Source organism: Chlamydotis macqueenii, chromosome 9 (assembly GCF_036417535.1).
Source record: "Chlamydotis macqueenii isolate bChlMac1 chromosome 9, bChlMac1.mat, whole genome shotgun sequence".
Lineage (NCBI taxonomy): Eukaryota > Metazoa > Chordata > Aves > Otidiformes > Otididae > Chlamydotis > Chlamydotis macqueenii.
In genome coordinates this window covers 23,142,758-23,163,397 of record NC_141564.1, presented here as the reverse complement: position 1 = coordinate 23,163,397, position 20,640 = coordinate 23,142,758, and the positions used below count along the sequence as shown (strand labels likewise).

Here is a 20,640-nt window from a genome sequence, read left to right as displayed (position 1 = left end):
GTGATTAAGAAAACAGATTCTCTAATTATGCTTTCAAATGCAGCAATTTGCCAGGGATAAAATATCCATCAAGAGCAGTCTGAAGTGCCAAATTTAGAAAGGAAACACTGTACAACCCAGCAACCTTTTCACTTTGCTGACTTCCTGTCAGAGGACATGTTGAGACCAGATGTGCAAGGAAAAAATCCCAAGCCCTCATTGCCAATCAAGATGGAATGAAATTTGAATATGCATGTAATCACTTAATCCAATACTTTCGTGGAAATTGTGTTATGTCCACCATTTTTACCCCTTCACAAAGGCATCTGGAAAGTGAGAAGACAGCGAAGTTTCTCACCAACAGCAAGAAATTTTTGATGCTGATAATGTAATGCCAATTCAAAAGCACAAATGATGCATAATGCAACACCAATCTCAAAGAAATATGTATAGCTGATGTGCAAACCCATGCTACAGCCTTTTCTGCTTAGCTGTATTTTTATTAGCTGAAAAGATTTAGAAGTGGTCTCTCTTCTGTTAGTTCAGAAGAATTGAAACACTCGTATACTTAATAAATCTCTGTAGGAAAAAGTCTCTCACGTGCTAGAGCACTGTGGACTACCAATGCCTACCCACAGCCTCGCGGACTTTTTGCTAGTCAGCATCTTTCTTGGGATTGAGTTACTTCCAGGAAAGGACTTTCAGTTATAATATTTAATTTGATCCAAGAATTCAGCTTAGTCTACTTTATTAATTACATATTTAATTTGCATTTAAATAATAAGGCTTTCTACGTTTAGCCACAGGATGTAAATTCATTTGTTCTGCTGTGAATGTAAAATGAGGGAATTTTTCAACAGACTTAAATCAACAATGGGAACTTGAAACTGAGAGTTTCTGATACAAGCACAAATGCGTCCATAGATGTACCCTTCTGCCCAGCATCTGCCACCAGGAACGTGTTCATGCATGGTGGGGAGGGAATCAACATATTTCTCTTCACTATACACTGAGGCAATGAGATACCAAAGCAACCAGATTGCTAAAATAACCCTGGCTCCAGACATCATCAAAAGTGAAAAATCAGGTTTAATCTGGAAGAGTGGCACCTTTTGAAGGCAGGTCAGTCAAAACTCACCTCTCTTCTGAGTTTCGGGGGGACTGATTGTTGTGGTTGCTGTTTCCAATAAAATTCCTAATTTCAGTGAAGTAAGAGTCTTCCTTGTCGTCTAGGATTGCCCCTGTGCTTTCCAATTCTGAGTGAGGTGAAGATGTTGCAGTACCTTAAAGCAAAATAGAGGACTTCTGTTTTTGCTCCTTTATGCTTTCTATGTTTAACCATTTAAATAAAATCGAAATTGAAATGATGGTTAAAAATGGGTGAGACCCAGAAAAGTTGGTCATAGTGATCCATCAGCTTTTGGCCATAAAACCAGCAATTAGAAAGGAAGTATTATCCCTGGGCAAAGGTGGTTTCCAGCCAAAATGACTGCTTGCATGCTGGATGCCATTTATACGGTTTATAATTGCTTTTGCCAAGTATCTATTTCAACATTTCCCTCCTGTTCCCTTGTGACTCCAAGACTGTCAGTCAATAACTGTGCTAGACCAATGGCTGAACTGAGCAAATGGAACTTCATTTTAGCTACTAATTATGTAGATTTGCTTAAAATATGGAGCAAGCATTGACATAATCACCCAGGTTCATTAGCACTGAGAGATCAGTGACAGACCCCTCTGTGCATTGGGGAAAAGACAGCTCTGCATTCACTACATGTACCTGGTTATTCCCAGTGGACTAAAATGTAGACTGTAAAGACTGCAGACAGGGTTTTTATTAAACCCTGCAGATACCTAAACCAGACCGACGATATCTGCTACTTGCTGCTGCCTTTGCTGCTGCTCTGTGGTGACCAATTTGCTTTGGGGCTTGGGTGGCACCATTACCTCCATAATAGCTAGTGCTTTTCAGCTCCTGACAGTGGGAATATTTCAGAAGGTGCCAAGAAAATCTTTCAGAGTGCCTCCTGAGACTCTAAATCTAGGACTCCTGTCGAGAGCCAAGTGATTGTGGAGATGGGATTAAACCAATTTTCCCAGTCTGTTCTCAAAATGCTACGGTTGGCTTAATTAAAACCAAAAGAAAAGACATCATCCAGTGGTATTAAGTTATACAAGTGTAGAGTTTACGCTGGGATTTTCAAAGCACTTTAAATGTCAGCAGAGCTTAGGCACTTACATATTTTCCAAAAACCCACTCATCGGAGCAGACGGCGCAGAGCAACGTGTGCCTATTGACACTCAGTAGTATTGAAAGTGAACATGAGGTCCCTGTATGCGAATGCTGGTGGCATGTAGGGCATGCCGGGGAGGAAAAAGGCATACATACCAGACATGTTCCCATTCTCGTGCTTTTTTAGATGTCTGTCAAGATTGGTTTGTTGACCAAAACACCTGTCACACAAGTGACACTTGAATGGCTTCTCTTTATTGTGGATGTTACGGACATGTCTCTGCAGGTTAGAAGATATGCTAAAGGATCTGTCACAGTATTTGCATCTAAAAAAAAAAAACCAAAAAAAAAGTAGGTAGAAAAGGGTTTGTCAGTAGCTGGAAATGTAAGATTTGTCCTAAGAGACATGATGCACTTCTGGGCTCAGCCTCAGTACCCAATTGCAGTTCCTTTGTCCCTATTGGGGCAAAACCCTCCCTGAAATGAAGACAAGTTTTGGCTGAATAACTGGAGCACTGTTCTCTTGGAATGGAGACGTCACTTCTACGGTGGGTTTTTAGCTTTCATTCACATTAGGCTTTATATTTAAATACTGCCTTTAGGAATAAGCATAATATTTCAGAGTTAATGGCATCAAATTAGCCAGGATAATTGATTCCCATGTTTTTAAAACTGTTGCATGCAAAGTTGGGAAGTTTGAAAACAGTAGAGCAATAACTTTATTGTTTCATGTGCTGCCAATACAATACAATTAAACATTTCTGGAAAAAACATGAAACAGATCTCTTCTAACGCTCAAATAAGGTAAAAAGGGCTATTTCTTTTCCTATTCTAAATTATACTGTGTGATTAAATCTTTTCTTGAGGAATTAGCTTGCTCGATTGCTAATCCCAGAGGAAATTTGGTTATCTTGCAAAAACCAGCAATAAACAATCCCAACCTTTAATACTGTGCCAATGTGAGTAGTTTAGTCTATCACTCTGGTACCAGAGGCATCAATTTTCATACTCTGTAGCGATTTGGAGTCCCTAAAGCCTTTACTGTATTGCTCTTTAAGCCATTACTAAGTCATACTATAACTATTTCAAATTCTCTGCCTGGCAACTGGCCAACAGTCTTCACCACTTTAGTTTTTCAATCTTTTACTTCTCCCATGCTTCGCTTGTCAATTATGTCAATTTTTTTTTTTTTTAGTGCTGAAATCGTCCATTATGCTACTAATTGCTCATGGCTTTTATGTAGTGGATGAGCACAACATACATCAAGACCTTTCCACAATAAAATTAGATGTGAATCTCATTTCCCAAAGGGAGTAGAGGCAAAAAACATATTGTTTCCTCACAAACAATGAGCTTACTCTGCTCTTTACAGCTCATAAAACGCAGAAATTGGTGCGTTTGTTTTACTGGAACATGAACTGGCTTCTTTCCAGTTGATTTAAATAAGTCTTTCATTTTCAATAAGGTGAAGCTTCTATAGACATTTCAGCATGTGACTGTCCTGGATACAATATCACATACATATTTTTATCAACAAGAGAGTACACCCACGTGGTTTTTGGAAAAGCAGACCTCAGAGAGGATCGAGATTTGCAGGAAGCAAACAAATACGAACGTCTTTGCAATCAGGACCTTTCAGAAATCAGATGATTGACCAAACACCCAACTTTAGGCTGCAAATAACACCGCAGAGCTCTTATTAAAAAAAGAAAAAAAAACCCAAACTTTTTTCCAAGGGAAAATGTGGCCATGAGCCCTACTGAAAATCACTTCAGCCACATGGGTTGAAAAGTGTCAGCTGTCCCACGAGGCAAAGGCAGGGCTTGCAGATGGTGCCTGGGCTAACAGGGACCAAAACCTTTCCCCACCTCTGCAGCTCCAACACTGAATATCAGCATCAAATGCAAAAAGCCCTGTTTGAGACCAAAACACAATGGTGGGTTATCAATGCTAAGGAGCGAACGCTGGAGCTGGCCAAGCAAGGCTGTTGAACACTCATTCCCTTTAGAAGAGAAGGCTCTGGGGAGACCTTATAGCAGCCTCCCAGTTCCTAAGGGGGCCCTACAAGAATGCTGGACAAGGACTTTCAAAAAGGGTATGTACTGATAGGACAAGGGGTAACGGCTTCAAACTGGAAGAGGCTAGATTTAGATTGGATATAAAGAAGCAATTCTTTACTGTGAGGGCGGTGAGGCACTGGCACAGGTTGCCCAGAGAAGCTGTGGATGCCCCATCCCTGGAAGTGTTCAAGGCCGGGTTGGACGGGGCTGTGAGCGACCTGGTCTGGTGGAAGGTGTCCCTGACCAGGGCAGGGAGGTGGAACTGGATAATCTTTAAGGTCCCTTCCAACTCAAACTATTCTATGATTCAATTGACCACACCACAGACATGGGTAAGGGGTCAAGGTACCTATAGGGCTGCTCTCCAGTGTGCGTCCTCAGGTGACGTGTTAGGTTTGCAGATCTTGGGAAAATCTTGCCACAGTATCTGTGATAAAAAAAGGTTTGATAAGACAATGCAACCTTCAATGGCTTCATCCCAACTTGAGCTGCACTGGATGCACAGCCCAAATTGAATCATTCATATATGGTTCTATTGGCATTGCTTTGGGGTAACGACATTTTGATAAAAACGTTCAGCAAATGTAAGTGATTCAGACACACACACAGAAGAACGAAACTAGAATTGCTGGCACCAACCAGCATAAACAAGAGATACAGGAAAATATACCAGTTTTAAAGATCACCTAAAAATTTCAAAGCTCACTAAGTTATTATCTGTCACATTCAGATTCAGAATTAAGAGAATCTGTTATGAAAGTCTTGGATTTCTGCCTCCATGTAAGCAAATTTCAAACCTTACAACCAATTCTACGTGTCAGCAAACGTGACATCATTCAGCACATTGAATAGGATCAGAGCAGACAAGACTCAAAGACCTAATCCATCAAGGTATGTTTCTATAACATCATGTCTTGAAAGAAGGTGATGTGTTTTCAAAAAGATCAGATAAACTGATATGCCAGTGTCAAATGCCTGCGCATTCTGGAGATGATACAGAGACCTAAATGACGCAATTTAAAAACCAGTCTCCAAACTTGATAATATGTCACAGGAACAATAATGGCAAAAAAAAAAATTATCGTGAGCCCTCCCTCCTCATTTGAGTAACATGTTAATATTCAGTTTATAATTGGCCCAATTCATGACATTCAGTCCATTTTTGCATGGGGACAGAGCATGCACACAGTGCTCTCTTAAGTGAATGAGGGTGGCGGTTGCTTCCTGTGACAACTTTGAAGATTGCATCCCTCCACTTTTAATATTCCATTTATTTTTTCACACTATGATGTATAAGCCTTCAAAATTCCCACGCAGCTAATTCTACTCTCTTTGACAAAGCTCCTATTCATTTTGGCTGCACGTACAATGACCATCTTCACTGTATTTTTTTTTTTAAGTCTGTACACGTAAGTCCTAATAAGTCATGTATTTTACCATGGATCCCTTTGGATATTAAAACCAGAAGCCTGAGAAAAAAAAACACGTCTGCAGTTTACGATCAAAAAAATCAATAATGAAAGCGCACTTGTGCATATGAAAGTGATGAGAAAATTTGGAAAAAAAGCATTGTTTATATAATAGTTTCCACCTCATTTATCAAACCAGTATGATACACGGCAAACTCTTTGTTTCATAACACCAGTAATTTAATAAATAAGAACCCCAAAGTGAACCACTTTCCATGTTTCATTGGAAATTGTCCGAGTAGAGGGGATTTTGGGAACCCGGCAGGGCAGCGTGGGGTGGTTTTGGGGTTACCTGCAGGTGTAGCGCTCCTTGCCCTTCCGCAGCAGGCTGTCAGGCAGGGTGCTCGGCGGCGCGCGGAAGTTGAACATGGACGGCACTGACTGGATCAGCTCGTTGGCCTCCGGTTTCAGGGCGCTAAAGCTCTCCAGCTTTTCGGCCATGTTTTCTATAGCTGACATCTGCAACAGAAGATCACACAGAACCCGTCACGGTGAATACCGCTTTGGGTTTCTGCCCTCACTGGAAACCCGAAATACAAACAACATACACTGCCAAGGGAAAATTTAAGAGGAAAAAGAAAAAAAAAAAAGGCAAATATAAGAGTTGTAGTCACAAAAATTACAGGGCACATTATGCAAGGTGGTGGCCACGATGTTGTCCCACTTGGAATAATGCCCATAACAGCTATAGTGGGGTGCTGTTTCTCTGCAAGGTCACCATACAGCAGAACTCCTGTCCTGATTGCTGTAATGGAAATGGATCGCTTCCATTCAAAATCTAAATTGGTGTTCATTTCTTCTTAGGTTTAAGCCTCAGCTTCTATAAAATTCCAGTTTATGCAGTCGTGCTCTGTGGGTGTGTGCCTATGAGGCTATGCATTCCACCTACTGAAACCATTGACCATTTCTGACCAAATCAATAGGAAAAAAAAAGAGATCCCAACAATATCTGAATTCCTACAGGGTTTTAGGTTATTTTTTTAAGGATTTGCAGAGGACAAATATTGCAGAGGACACTTTATGAACACTCTAGATCAACCAAGGGCTGCAACAAGTCAGATCCAGAGAGGTTCTGTTAATGTCCCAGACATGTCCACCCATTCAGCCCAGTCTTTCTGCCCATCACAGTCAAAGACCGTGAGACAAATCCATAAGAAATGAAGCTTTGCTGGGTTTGTTGCTATGTGTTTACATTACCTGCTAGATGTCTGTCCTGTTTTTCTACAACTTCTTAATACTCCTGCTCTACCTTTTGTTGCTTGTAAACCCTGTGCGCTTTGAGATGCCCCCACTCTTGGTTAGTTCTCTTAAAGTGCTTTAATTTTCAAAGAGTGGGCATTAAATAATTTCTGGAGAATGATTTCCTTTAAGGTGTCTGGAGCTGACCATGAAAAACTGCTCCAAAACCTTAAACATTGTCACTTGGAGAGTTTAAGACTGATGCTGAGCCTACTGACAGATGAGAGTAACCATCTGCCTCCTCGTAACACCACAAACAAATGGAAAAAAAAAGAAACCAAAGATCTCACCTACAGAGCATAAAACTCACCGCGTAAGCCCTGGGCAATACCCTGCTTGTAATGAAGGAGGAAATTCTATGAAAGACAAGATGCTGAACGCTCCTCAGCTGAGCACACCTTTCCAGCCCGTTCTTCAAAATCCATAAAACACTGCTCCAATTGTTGGGATTTTAAAATTTTATTTTAATGGGAAGAACCCCCAACATTTGTTGGTTTTTTTTTATTTTATTTTATTTTAATGAGCAGAATTGCACATTTGTCTCCTGAAAGGACCATTCATGTGCTGGTTAGCCCTGGCTTTGGATCGTTTTTTTTTTCCTTTTAGCCTGCAGCCTGCCCTCTCATTTCATGCTCAGATTCCTAATGCCGAGTACAAATTGCAATGTACAGGGTACCACTGCCAATTTGCCAAATGTCTTTCATCAAACACCGTGCAAAAAAAAAAAGAAAAAAAAAATCTCAGAGGGAAGTCAAGATACATTTACTTGTCAGGGCAACAAATGTGAAAGCATTGCAAGGCAGTAGGGGCTGTAAGCTCTGGGGTTTGATTCATAATCACTCAGCTGCTAAAACATTCTCCACAGATGCAAGTGGACAGCACATTTGTCAATATGAAGGATTTTGACACGTACTGATCACAGGCGTGAGATATGTAATGATGATGCTGCTGGGAGAGGAGGTAATTCTATCCCGGCACTGAGATGTCATTATCAACCCATACAACTCAACATTACCATATATCTCTTTTTACACGACTTCATCTTTTTCTTTAGTCGGAATCGATTCTTAAAGCTTTTACAATAGTCTTTCCACTGCCTTTAATTCCTTCTAATTGTTCCCCGCAAGAATTCATTCGTCTGTTTTGCAATTGCGGAAAATAAACGGTTTGAATGAAAAATGACCTTTGGCCTCGGGGCTGATTAGCAGCGACAAGACAGTGCACGGGTTATGATAGCACATATTTATGGTGAAGAATAATAAGGGCACTGAGAAGTATAATAAATGTTTTATTTATATATATTTAATATTCAAGTCAGTTTCATTATCTAGTGGTTTTAAATCATTTTTGGATCACCATTTCTCATGTACACAGTCCCCTACAGTAATATATTAAAGCACCTATTTTCCCCTTTACATTTAAAATGGCTTAGTCATGTTTTGTTTTTTTTTTTCCAGTTCTTATTTCCAGGATTATGCAGAGGAGAAATTGAGACCTGTTCTCTAACGTACGGCGATGCACATCAGCACTACCTCCAACACTGTCTCCAGGATTACATCAGTCCCAAAATAGGTATGAAATCAGCATCTAATCTTAAATCCCTCATTCACAGGAAACACAAGCGCTGCCAATTATTTTAAAGTATCAGTCGCTTTCCAAAAATATGTTTCTCACCGTAAGAATGACTGTTGTGTTTGTAGTTGTCTTTTTATTTAAAGCCTGATCTATGTGATTACCTGGTATGATTTATATTTTTCAAGAAATGCACCAGCAACAACGGGAAGTGCTTGGCCCCAAGCCCTTGCTGATACAAGGCGGTGGCACTCCTCTGCTGTCCGGATAATTACAGCAGTTACCATCTGCTGGAGATAGGGCTCACAAGAACCAAAATCAGGACATTTTCTTAAGAAGTCCTGGAGTGTGGTGGTGATGAGCAACTGGGCTCATGGGCTCGTTACAGCCCATAAAATCCTGCAAGCCCAGACTCACAACAAGCTCTCAGTTACTTTCTATACGCAGGTGGACAGCCCCAGCTCATAGTCTACTTGCAAAATATTAACTGAATAATATGAAATCCGAGGTATGTCATGCTGAGGACTAACTAACTCAGGGACCAAAACCAAGCAGGAATTGTAAACCTGCAACACACGCTTTTGGGAAGGCAGCACGCTGGTTTCAACCAGCGGCCCCAGGGGATGTGCAAGAGGGCGGGCACGGGACAGACCCTCTCCCCGGTGTCTTCTGTCACGCACCAGCAAAGCGAGGTGCAAGAGCTTTAATTGGGGGTTGCATCCCGAATTACAGTCTTGAACAGCCATCGGTGGCTGCCGCTCCCATTCATTTGGCTAAACCTTTTTTGAATCCATTTATATTTTTGTCAAGGAGAGTTTGCCAATTTAATTAGGTGCATATGAAAAGGTACTGGCTTTTGTTCCTTCTAAGCCTTTTGCCTGATAATTCAGCTGGGTGCCCCTCATTTTTTTGTATTGTTAAAACTAATGAATAACCATTTCTCATTCAGGTTCTGCTCACCATTCACGGTCTCATAGAGCTGGGGCACAGCTCCCTCGGGCATTTCTTTTCCAAGCTGAAAAAATCAAAATCTCCTTAGTGTCTTTTTGTGTGGAAGCTGTTGCCTACCTCTGATCATCATTGTTGCACTTTTCTGTGTCTTTTCTAATTCTACTACGTCCTTTTTGAGAGGGGCTTCAGCTGTATTCAAGACTTGAAGGCAGTATAACATAACGATGTTTTCAATTCCTTTCTGCTAAGCACTCAGATGGTATTTTCATAAAACTATCGACTTCAAGATCTTTTCCTGAATGACATGAGTTAAGAGTCACACTTACCCCTAAGTATCACTGACTACGTACTGACATTGAGTTTTATTGCTGTTTTAATCCCTGGTGACTCAGCTTTCTGTGAATCATAGAATCTTCTGCAAAATCTTCATAGTCAGCTTTGGATTTAGCTATTCTCAACAAACAGTCGCAAACTTTGCTCTTTGCCTGGTCATCCTCCTTCCTATGTCATCTACAGACATGTGCCACAGTTCAGATTGCAGTGATGTCCCTAAGTGGACTCACCGATAATCTTCAATGATTGTAAAAATCACTAATTTGTTCTTATCCCTTTTGTCCAAGGTTTGGGGTTTTTTGGACTAATTATTAACCCAGGGGATGACTTTCTCTCTTCCACAATGAAACTCCCTCTATCAGTTGAAACACAACCAAAGTGGCTCTTACTCCTTCAAAAGACCAAAGCAAAGCAAGACTTGCTTCCACAGGAGCTGTGTTGACCATGGAGATGCTACCTGTCAGCAATCCACCAAACTCCTGGAGCAAGCTGTTAGTGATAACATCTGTCCTAGGAGGTCAGGTGGGTGCTTGTGGCTGCCTCATCTGTCCAGGGAGGGTCCATGGGGACCACCAGGGAGGCAGGCATGTGGCTTGAGCTGCCAGGCAGTGCTTTGAGGAGGGGTCTGCACCCCAGCTGAGTGCCCAAGGGCTGTGGCGATCCCCAAACAGGGCACAGGGAGGAAAGCACAGCTTGACCCTAAGGATGGGATTAGTGTAATTGCCTTGTCCACAGAGAAAGCTCTCCGTGGAGGTAGGAGAGCGAGAAGATCCTATTACATATTTTACATATAGCTATTGCCTTATGGACAAGTCATGTCTGCTCCTAATCTGAGATCAGTGAATAGACAGTATTTTATATAGAACAGTAACTTTAGATTTACATACATAAGAGTTGTTGATTCTATCTGTGTCCAGATGTCTGGAAAAGGAAGCAGCTTTCCCCCACCTCCCTCCCGCTCCCTGAGAGGCTATTAACCTCCTACTGACGCAAACTAATATGCAGGCGCAATTCCCCAGCTCCGACTCAAAAATGCAGACATTACCATAATTGGCTAAAACAAGTATTTATAAACATTTCAATGGGCAAGATACCATCAGCAGGGGCCTTAAATATTTGTTTTAAAATTTATTAACCAACAGAAGAAAAAGTGGCATAAATAAAGCAAAGGTTTGTTGTTGGTGCTTTTTAAGAAGAACCTGATGATATGAAATAATCTAGCAGACAATGTCATGAATTACATGACCTCATGTTTTACAAACGTGACTCCTTCATTACTATTATCGCAAAAACAACTGACTTTATGGTTGTAACTCATGGGAAAAAAAAAATTGTTCAAATGTTTGCTTTCTATTTTTACTAGCGTTATTTAGAGAAATCTTGAAAACTCAACTACTAATGCTCAAGATTTCTTCCTTTCCAGTTCAAGTTATCATGCTTTCTCTAACAACTATGACTTGTGAATTTGTTGTCTTGAATCTGTGTGTATTGGGAACGTCCAGCCATGGAACCTGGCTGATGTTCACATTCAGGGGACCTATCACACGTGGCTGAGTTTTATGAAGCAGTAGCGAGAAACTCCTGCTGATCTGCAGTACAGGTCCAGAAAAACTCTATTTGCATTAATGCAGTTGGTGAGGACTTAGTTGACCTAACAGAATGGATCGTGTTCTAAAATACGTCCAGTAGAATAAAAGCTTTGTTAACGCACTCACCCAATTTCATGTATTTATAACATTATTTTAATTATTTACAACGATTCTCCGTAAAGCTATTGCAAAAAAAATCTGAACCTCTTCATAGCAACCTTCTCTTGATGGGACCAGAAGGGCATGAAAGAGTCTACAGACTAAATAAATCGTGATCCATTCAAGAGAGGGTGTTGCCCATTGATTTGCACTATAGGGTTCCTGCCAAACAATGAAAAACAATCTGAAATAATCTTGAAATATATGGCACATGCAACTGTGAATTGAGATAGAAAGGCTCATGTGACGCACTCAAGTCTCTCAAGATGAAGATTCATCCATGAATCAGCATCCTGCTCTAGGCACTTTATGTTTTAAATACCTATTTCTGCGGCAGCTGCTCAAAGCTCTACATGGCCAGGAGACATATGCCCCCCAAAAAAAGCAGGAAGATGGAAATTTGAGGACCAAGCCAATGTCAAGGAAAGTAGACAGAAGAAACAGACTGCACTGGATTTTTCAGCTTCCCAAATACGCCCAAACAGAGCCACTTTTCTGAGAGCAGAGGATTCAGGGTGCCTGGCCAAATGACAAATCCTATCACCGCCCCTTCACATGCTACACTAAATTCCCTCTACTGCAAAGAAAATGTTTGGGAATCACCTCTTGTGCTCACCAAGTCTGGCATCTAACCCTACCTCCTATCTGCTGAGCTCACTCAGCATCTACGGGTGCTCGCAGGAGTCCTTTGGTGCCTGCTTAGCTCCTTTCATCTCAGGATCCTACTGCATCTTTCGCAGCTGCATAAACCACCACTTTACAGGAAGAAAATGGGATTAAAAGCCACGTGTAGGCAAAGCAAAGGTTCACTGCTGCTTTTGAAGCGTGCCATGGATGGTGCGCAGAGGCAGTAGGGCTCAGCGCAAATCTGCAGGGGCAGAACCTTTGAGGGCTCCTGCACGAGCCCTGTACAGAGACGCACGTGGGAAAGAGGATATGAAGATCTCAGATCTCATTTTTGTGAAATTCTGGCTTGGTCTTGTGAAATTAGTCCACGTCTCACCGCGAGCGATGAGTGAGAGTGAGTCAGGAGCCGAGCCACAGCCGCCTGGCTCCGGCTCTTCCCTCCGAAGCCCAAAAGTTGGGAAAAACCTGGGACAAGTATTTATGGGTTCAGCGCTGCAGCTGAGGAGCCAGCAATGCGAGACCAAAACACGGCGTCATTTGAGTTGCATCTGCAAAAGCAGTTGCTGTGGCTCTTTTTTTTCATGAACAGTTTAGAGATACTAAAACCTACGTTTTATAAAAATAGAAGAGCAAGCTCAAATTTATCCCATAGTACTAAAAGCACAACTCTTGTTCACACAGGGAATGATGTAAGTATACTTACAGGACAAATTTGACCCAAACACAGCAAATAAATGGGTGGGTTTTTTCTGCTTTAAGTATAGCAATGAGCAATTAAGCTGAAACTTCAAAGCTATTAAAGGGGCTAACTCCCACTGAAGTCAATGCGAGATAGACACGTGAAATCCTCTGAGGCTCTGTATTTTAGTGTCTCAAATGCAGATTAAATATTTATAACTATTGCAACCTAACAAGATTTCAGCCTGAAAATTTCTTTGCAATCTCTGAAGGAAACAGCTTGGAACAATTTCTGTTAAATACGAAAAAAGACTGCATTTTGAAACCCTCACTCAGGTAAAGCTCCCATTGCCTTCTCCAGATAAAAACAGTAGGATTAGGCAGGTAAAAATAAAGCAAATTTGACATAAGAGAATATTTATCTGCTACAGCTACAACACTCTGTAGGAAAGCGTGGCATGCTCCGTAATTGAGTAGTAAGTTATCTTTCATATTATATTTTTCTTATGCAATTTATTTCACAATGATTAAATCAAAAATATAAGCAATGAACTTACCCAAATTCTTTGATCAGGCAATTGGAACTGGGAGCAAAATTGAAACAAAAACAACACATTATTCTTGCCTTGGAACCCTCATTGCAATCAATCTACTAATTAAGATTTTATTTAAAGATACTAATTAAAATGTTATTCTGAATGATTTGTTGCATCGGGGTATTCTCTCCCTAAAAATGCAACCCTTGTAATGGCAAATTATTGTGAAATACCACTAAACGATCTAATTTTCATAGCATCCGGGCCACTGCTGCTGGGTGGAATTTTGCCCAGGCAGGGACAGGGTAAGGACTGCAGGGTTTACGTCTCTTATCTCTACTCCAGAAATCTATTTTAGAGATCCTTCTGTTAGCTGTCATATTATCCAGGTAAAAAAAAACATAAATTCTTGCATCATCGGATGGCAAGTTTCTGAAACAAATTCACCTACAGAAACACATGTAGGACAAAACCAATGATTTTGTTCATATTTTACATAGATAAATCCTGCCAGCAGAAAATGAAAACTTGCGGTGCACTCCACACCCGTACTTTTACAGGTGTATAAAGGAAAAACAGCTTTTCTGCAAGCCGCAACCTGGTCGCCCATAAACACTGAGCCAAATTCTGCCTTTGCAAACAGGAGACTCTGTTCTATTAAAGTCAGCAAGAAAGCAGATTTTGGCATTTACTTTTTTGACAGGACATGTGATGGTGGTTTAGATTTTTTTTTACAATGTATTAAGAGTGCACGTTACACTCATGACCTTTGTCTCCATCCATCTGACATCAAGCTAAAGACGTTATCCCTAGCAGCTAGGTAAGTGATAAAGCAAAAGTCAGTTTTTACCACGGATGTTTTTTTTTTTCTATTGCACAATAAGAAATGTGGAGGAATGGGCAAAAAGGTGTAACAGGCATATTTGTGCACTCCTGTGTATGTGTTCAGCAATGCGGGTGCACAGCTAACACTCCCTCCTGCCAGAGGGTGCTGGCTTTGCCCCACCTCAGTAGGGAGGTGGCATCCGACACCTCCTGCTCACACTGACAGACTTGGTGACCTTCCTCGAGCTCCAACCAACCCTCCGTGAAAAAAGATGAAATCCTGGCATCCTGCCCGCTAATGGCCAAACACCCAATGTCTCCATTTCACCTGCACGCCTACACCATCCTCGCCTAACTCCCATTAACCCTCCTCCAGCTCCCCACATAACTCAGAGTCATACAACGCTACGCAGAAGAGTATCCAACTCCTTCCCCACCCACCACAGCCAAACTCCTAACAGCGCATTGTACCCAAACAGCCTCCTTTCCTACTTGTTGACCACACTACTAACCGCCTTCATCAAACCAACCTGCAGCAAAACCTTCAGAGCCCCTTGAATCCAACTTCAGTAAATGATATTGATTTACTCCTTCTGAAAAGCTAGCTAAGGCTAACCAAAATAATGTTTTTCCTTCCACCGATATAATACCTAAAATGCTTTCATTTAAATAATTTACTATTAATTTACAGCCCCTTAGCTGCTCTAACAGAATCACTCACTTGATGGAGAGGAACCAGCCTGGTTTTACACCAGGGACACAAAGAGGACTGAGGTCCTGCTTGTGTACTTGTGCATTAGTACTCTCTGCTCTGAAATGGTAATTCTCACTCGTTAGGTAATTCAGCAAGAGGTGCTGAGCTGCTATTAAATCTTGTACACACATTCTCAGTAATTTTAATACTTAATTGATCTGTTATTTCCTTCAGGCACTGGAATGGGGTGTTATTTTGCGCTGTCCACCCATGCAATAGCATTATGTTTGTGCATCTGCAACTATGTACCATCCCCAGTTCTCCAAAAGTCCCATATTTCAGAATTTATTCCATACAACTTAGGGCATAACAACTGTTGACTTCCTTTGGGAAAAAAAAAAAAAAAGCAAGTGGTGGCATATTATTGGCATGTTTTCCCAGGAATTCAGAGGAAGCTGAACCAGAGACAGCAGCTCCCGGTTGTATGCTCAAAATACAAGACACATATTAGGATGAAACAGCTTGTAGTGAGCAAGGTGTTCAAATTTGCAAATACCACAGAGCATTTCATTTCAGGCATGAGATTTAACCCAAATGTTTAGCCAAATCTTATTGAGCAAGGAGGAAGAAGACAAAATGAGAGTGCAGTGCTGTTGAAAAAAAAGCAACATACAGTTTGCATATAGGTCCTCTTTTCTGTACTACATACACATTGCAGTGTTTACATCTCTGAAATTTTTGTTATTCAGCAAATAAGCAGCAGGATTATAGCCCACGAACAAGACAGAATCCCTCTCATGTAGCATGTCTTCAGGCATGGAGGAGCAGGGATCCTACAAAGTCATTGCACACGCTATAACCCACAATGGCTACCTAAAAAAGACGGAGCATTTCATTATGAGACTGGAAAGTACTGGGTGGAAGGTTTTATCTCTTTTCTGGGAGTCCTTAAATACTGACAACTGGGATGCTCAGCTTTGTTGGCCCCACTTTGAATCTACATAGCCTCCCTGTAGTCAATATTGACTCCACCTCAATGGCCCAAAGCACGGGACAGTGCTCAAGGAGACATGGGTAGCTGCAAGTGTTGGTAGCTACGCTACAGTTTTGGAGGAACACGGTTCTAAAACATACATGTAGTTTGAATCTGGCTTCCTCTATAATCAAAACACGTTGTTTCATCTGCAAAACATCAAGAAGCTCAGAACAATGCTTACGCTTTTCCACCACAATGGTACAGCAAAAACTGTGTGGTTTAGGAAATCCAAAAATGACTAAGACGCCATTCATTTCTCTGCACCTGCTTTGAAGCATCAACAGGCTTGTTTACAACATCAAAATTCCCAAAATACTTACTTGTGGATGAAACAAGAATCCCGGGGAAGGTCTCAAGTATTTCTCTTTTAAAGCTTCCAGTGGGTCAGTTAACTTTCTTTTTTCTACTCTGTAAATGTTAAAATTAGATTTGCTTGTGATGAATCAGTCTCAGATATTAATAATTATACAGCTACTCATGTTTAAAATAGTCAGTTGTACACCAAGTAATTTGTTTCTCAGAGATAACGGTAAAAGATAAGGAAGTACAGTCAACTCTCGATTCCCGCATACAACCCTTTACTGCAGGCGGGGGCTGTGAATCGCCATTAAAGGGAATTTACACCATTTACATGGGAAATAATCCCGTTTGAGGACTGTTAATAATTATAATAGGAACCAATGACTAACTGCCGAGCACTTTTATGAAGAAGTAAGGCAACCGAGCGTGCTCTCCACTCAGAGGAGAGGAATTCAAGGCAACAGGAGCCTCGAGCAATGGCTCCCATCTCGCCTGCCCGTGCGAGACATCGCGGCCACCATCCTGGAACTCTCTGCCATGCACAAGCAGGCTGAGAAAGGCGGGCTTGTAGGAACTCACTGAATCTGACAGGCCAGCAACAAAGACTGGGCATTTAGGCAGCGAAACACAATGTGGATAATTCAGAGGTAGTGTGGCAATTTGAGATTTTTGCTTTTTACGCTACTGATGTGTATGGTTTAAGGAACAGATCGCGTTGCCCGTATGTTGATGTAACTCACGGCAAAGGAAGGCTGGTAACAACTTGCCTCATACTACGCTGGCAGAATTTGTACAAATTTCATTCGTTTGTAATGCAGGACCATAAAACACAGATCATTATTTCCACTGCTTCAGGCATTTAAAAATTAATATGACACAAAGAAAACCTGTGGTTTAATACAGATATCAATCTGGCATGAATAAAAGCATCTCCAAAAACAGCATCATATCCTGTTTCTTCGTAATGCATATCTGTTGTCTTGTGCAAGAGCCTTCTCCAAAAACTTTGCCAATAGCATTTCTCTTTCAGATAAAGTAATAAATTAACATCATTTACATGGCAGGAACTTATTTTTTAACAATAGGCTGTAAAATCAGCCATTTATATTACAGACAAATATTTTTATGGCTAATATTTCTCTAAACTAATTTAGATGCATGACTTTGGGTGGCTACAGATACATGAGCAGAAAGGCAAAGGGCAAAGAGGGGCTGACGTACACAGGAACCAGGTGAAATCCAGATCCCAGTCAGATCCATCTTGGCACTACTGGGAAACACTGAGGGGTCAGGGTTTCACCACTGGCTTTTAAACCTCAGCTCACTGACAGCGTCTGCTTGTGCACCCAAGGCTTTGTACATACAAGGACACAACATCTTCAATTATATTAATACAATGCCCAGATAAATCAACCCCTTGCTCAAACCAATGCAAAAAAGGTGGAAATCATTCTCAATTTCCATACATTTTACACATTTTAGGGCAATTTGCTTCTTTGTTGTACATATGAGATACTCCTATTTAATTCAGGAAGAACTGAAAAGGTGTGTATAACTGGCATCCTGGAGAGATGCTCTCTAACGTCAGGGGAAGGCAAAGGGCAGTCAAGGCAAGTGGGCAGCATTTGGGTAGAAAAGGAATTTGGGGCAAACCAGTGATGTCAAATGCACAGTAAATAACCAAATATTCTATATTGATGCCAATTCATTTCTGGGTAAGAGAATATGTCCAATTTCTGCATGCCAAGCTGTGCATGTTGAACTAATGACCCACTGCAACGAGGGCAGTCATGAAGACTTGCTAATTGCAGCATTACCGGACCTGGGGCAGGTTCTAATCAGCTCAGATTTGAGGTGGGGTGCACAGGTCAGCATGCAGCCACCTCACACATGGTGGTGGGATGATGCCTCCAGGAACGGTGGGAGAGGGACAGGGACATCTGCGGGTGGGTGGCCCAGGCCCCTGGCCTGTACCAAAGGATGCCAAAAGGCAGCAGACAGTCTGTTACCTGTAAATGGGATCCATAAAGAACGGGGTAGGCCTGGCGTGCTGCAAGGAGGACTCCGAAGCTTTCCTTTGCTCGAGGTCACCACCTTTCTTTTCTCCAAAGACGTGGTTTTTCCGAGGCTCGGCTTGTTTTGTGCTGCTGGCTCGACTTCTGCTGCCCATGCTGAGATCTAGAGGCTGGTCCTGGCTTGCCGCAGAGGGGGCTGCTGGCTTTGAGGGAATGGGAGTAAGTGGCTTCTCCTCCTTACGCTTTATGGTGAGGTCAAAGGGAGACTCAGAGCTTCCCTTTGGGATCTTCTTTATTTCACTGGGTGATTGGGGTTCCACTTTCAGGGGTAACGGTCTCAAGTCTCTATCAGGAAATGGATACATTGATTGAGAGAATGCTGGAAAAAACGGGAGGGGAAACATGGAAGGGTAAGGTAAGGCTCCGACTTTTTTGTCTTGCAGCCCCACAAGTCCTGTTGAACCAAAGTACTTTTCAGCAATAGAAGCAATAGCCTTTATAGAATCATTCACCGCTCCTGACACCGCAGTCTGCTCCTCTAAGGATGGTGAGAAAATGGAATGATTGCTGTGGTCTTTCTTATTATTTATTGAAGCCAGGCTCTGCAGAGAGCTTACTTTGTCTTTGAACATTTTACCATTTTCTTTAAATTTCTCTTTCTCACTTTCAATGTCACTTTCCAGATCAGAGCCCGAGGTGGTTTCCAGGTCACTGCCACTGGGGGTACTGACATCGTCAAGGTCAAGGTCACTACTCTCTGACTGGTCACTGAGTTTCTCATGCGGCCTCTCTTCAGAGGACCTCTCTGGTTGAAGCTCCACTGGCTTATTCTCCCCTACTGATGGTTGCTTATTTAGTGCCTTCAAAATATCCTGGGTGGCTGGCAGTATCTGAGGATTTGTCATGAGGGGACTTTGGCTTTTGTTTGTCTGATCTGCGCTCGGTAGTCCTTTAACAGGAGAACTAGTAGGTAGCAAAGGTGGCCTGTGGTACAAGCCTGAAGGAAACAGACCGGGGAAGCTAAAAGAAAATCCAGGAGCTGTTGGAAAGGTAAGACCAGCAGGATGCCTATTGGCTCCAAAATAGTCAGCAAGGCCCGGATTTGCATGATTCATATTAACCATGGACGTTTTATCCATAGCTGGGGTTCCAGGAAGTGAAATGCCTTGGCCAAAAAATCCTCCTGCTGCAAAATGGTTCTTGCCCTCACAAAATCTCCTGTGTTTATTTAAGGAAGACGTAGTGCTGAACATTTGTCCACAGTCTTTGCACTTGATTTGGGTTCTGCAATCAGCATGCATGCGCTTATGACGACAAAGGTTTGAAAACTGAGTATAGGATTTATGGCAGACCTCACCTGTATGTAAACAACAACAACAACACATCTCAGGCTTTATGATAATTGCCCCCACCCTCAAAATTTTGCACATAACACCATTTTTTACCCGCCAAACGTCAATTAGGAATCTGTAAGGAGAAGTCTAGGTGCACAAGTGTACAAAAACCTACTGTACTCTTCCAAAGCAAGGCATCCAAGCAGACAAATGTCTAAAGACAGCACCAAAACCCGCTCCAACAAACCAGACAAGGTCTGAAATCACTAAAAGATAAAGTTTTCTTGTTCGCTCTTTGCATTGCACAGTGTTGCATATTTGGTGCCATTATTCCATACTGGTTTAGCACGCAGAGCCCCGCCAAGAGCTGCAGCTTGACACTGTTACACCGTACGAACCCACAGTGCTCTTGTGCAAGTGAGCACTTGTGTCTTCAAATGACATCCATTTATGTCAGTAGTTACACATGGAAAGTTAGTCATTAAATATTTGCAGGATCAGACAGGAGAGACAGAGCTGCCTCACAGAGTTTTCAGTCTGCAAGACCATGAGGACACGAAAGAGGAGAAGGAGAAGACAACCAGGTATTTCCAAGTGCATAACCTTATTTACAAACAACATTGTTTTCCACTTAAAATTAAGAATTTAATCTCATGAAAGTCCAGGCCAGAGCCTGAGTAACCTCGGTTTAGCACTCTCATATGTCCAAATGATATTTCTATTCATATTATGCACACCGTCCCTCCAGGTCCCTGGGATGCTGTAACTCTAAATTCCACATCTTAATAACTTTACTAGACTTAATATTACTTATTTGTCTCTTGCACATGAAAAAATACACTGTATTTCAACAACGATTTCCTTTGCAAGCGCAGCTGTATTTATTTGCGTGTCTGATGCCCAAAGAAGCTAGATGGATTTCCTTTCAGACTCCCCTGCGATGAGAACTGCTTTACCTCCACAAAAGCAGCACTTGGAGAAAGCCTGAAACCGCAGAGGGGAGGAGATCTA

At 41.8% G+C, this 20,640-nt stretch overlaps 1 protein-coding gene across 7 annotated transcripts in view; it reads right to left on the bottom strand.

Moving 5' to 3' along the window:
• MECOM (MDS1 and EVI1 complex locus) overlaps window positions 1-20,640 on the bottom strand; it is a 339,255-nt gene that overhangs the window by 5,202 nt on the left and 313,413 nt on the right. For 4 of the 7 annotated variants that reach the window (XM_086754444.1, XM_086754445.1, XM_086754449.1 and 1 more), the window contains 7 exons: window positions 18,290-19,652; window positions 16,301-16,388; window positions 13,447-13,473; window positions 6,034-6,200; window positions 4,622-4,699; window positions 2,369-2,538; window positions 1,118-1,262 (listed from right to left, as the gene is read on the bottom strand). In XM_086754444.1, coding sequence (XP_086610570.1) covers window positions 1,118-1,262; window positions 2,369-2,538; window positions 4,622-4,699; window positions 6,034-6,200; window positions 13,447-13,473; window positions 16,301-16,388; window positions 18,290-19,652 — 2,038 coding nt within the window. The remainder of the gene's footprint in view (window positions 1-1,117; window positions 1,263-2,368; window positions 2,539-4,621; window positions 4,700-6,033; window positions 6,201-13,446; window positions 13,474-16,300; window positions 16,389-18,289; window positions 19,653-20,640) is intronic. The other 3 variants (XM_086754447.1, XM_086754448.1, XM_086754451.1) reach the window with 2 other exon arrangements.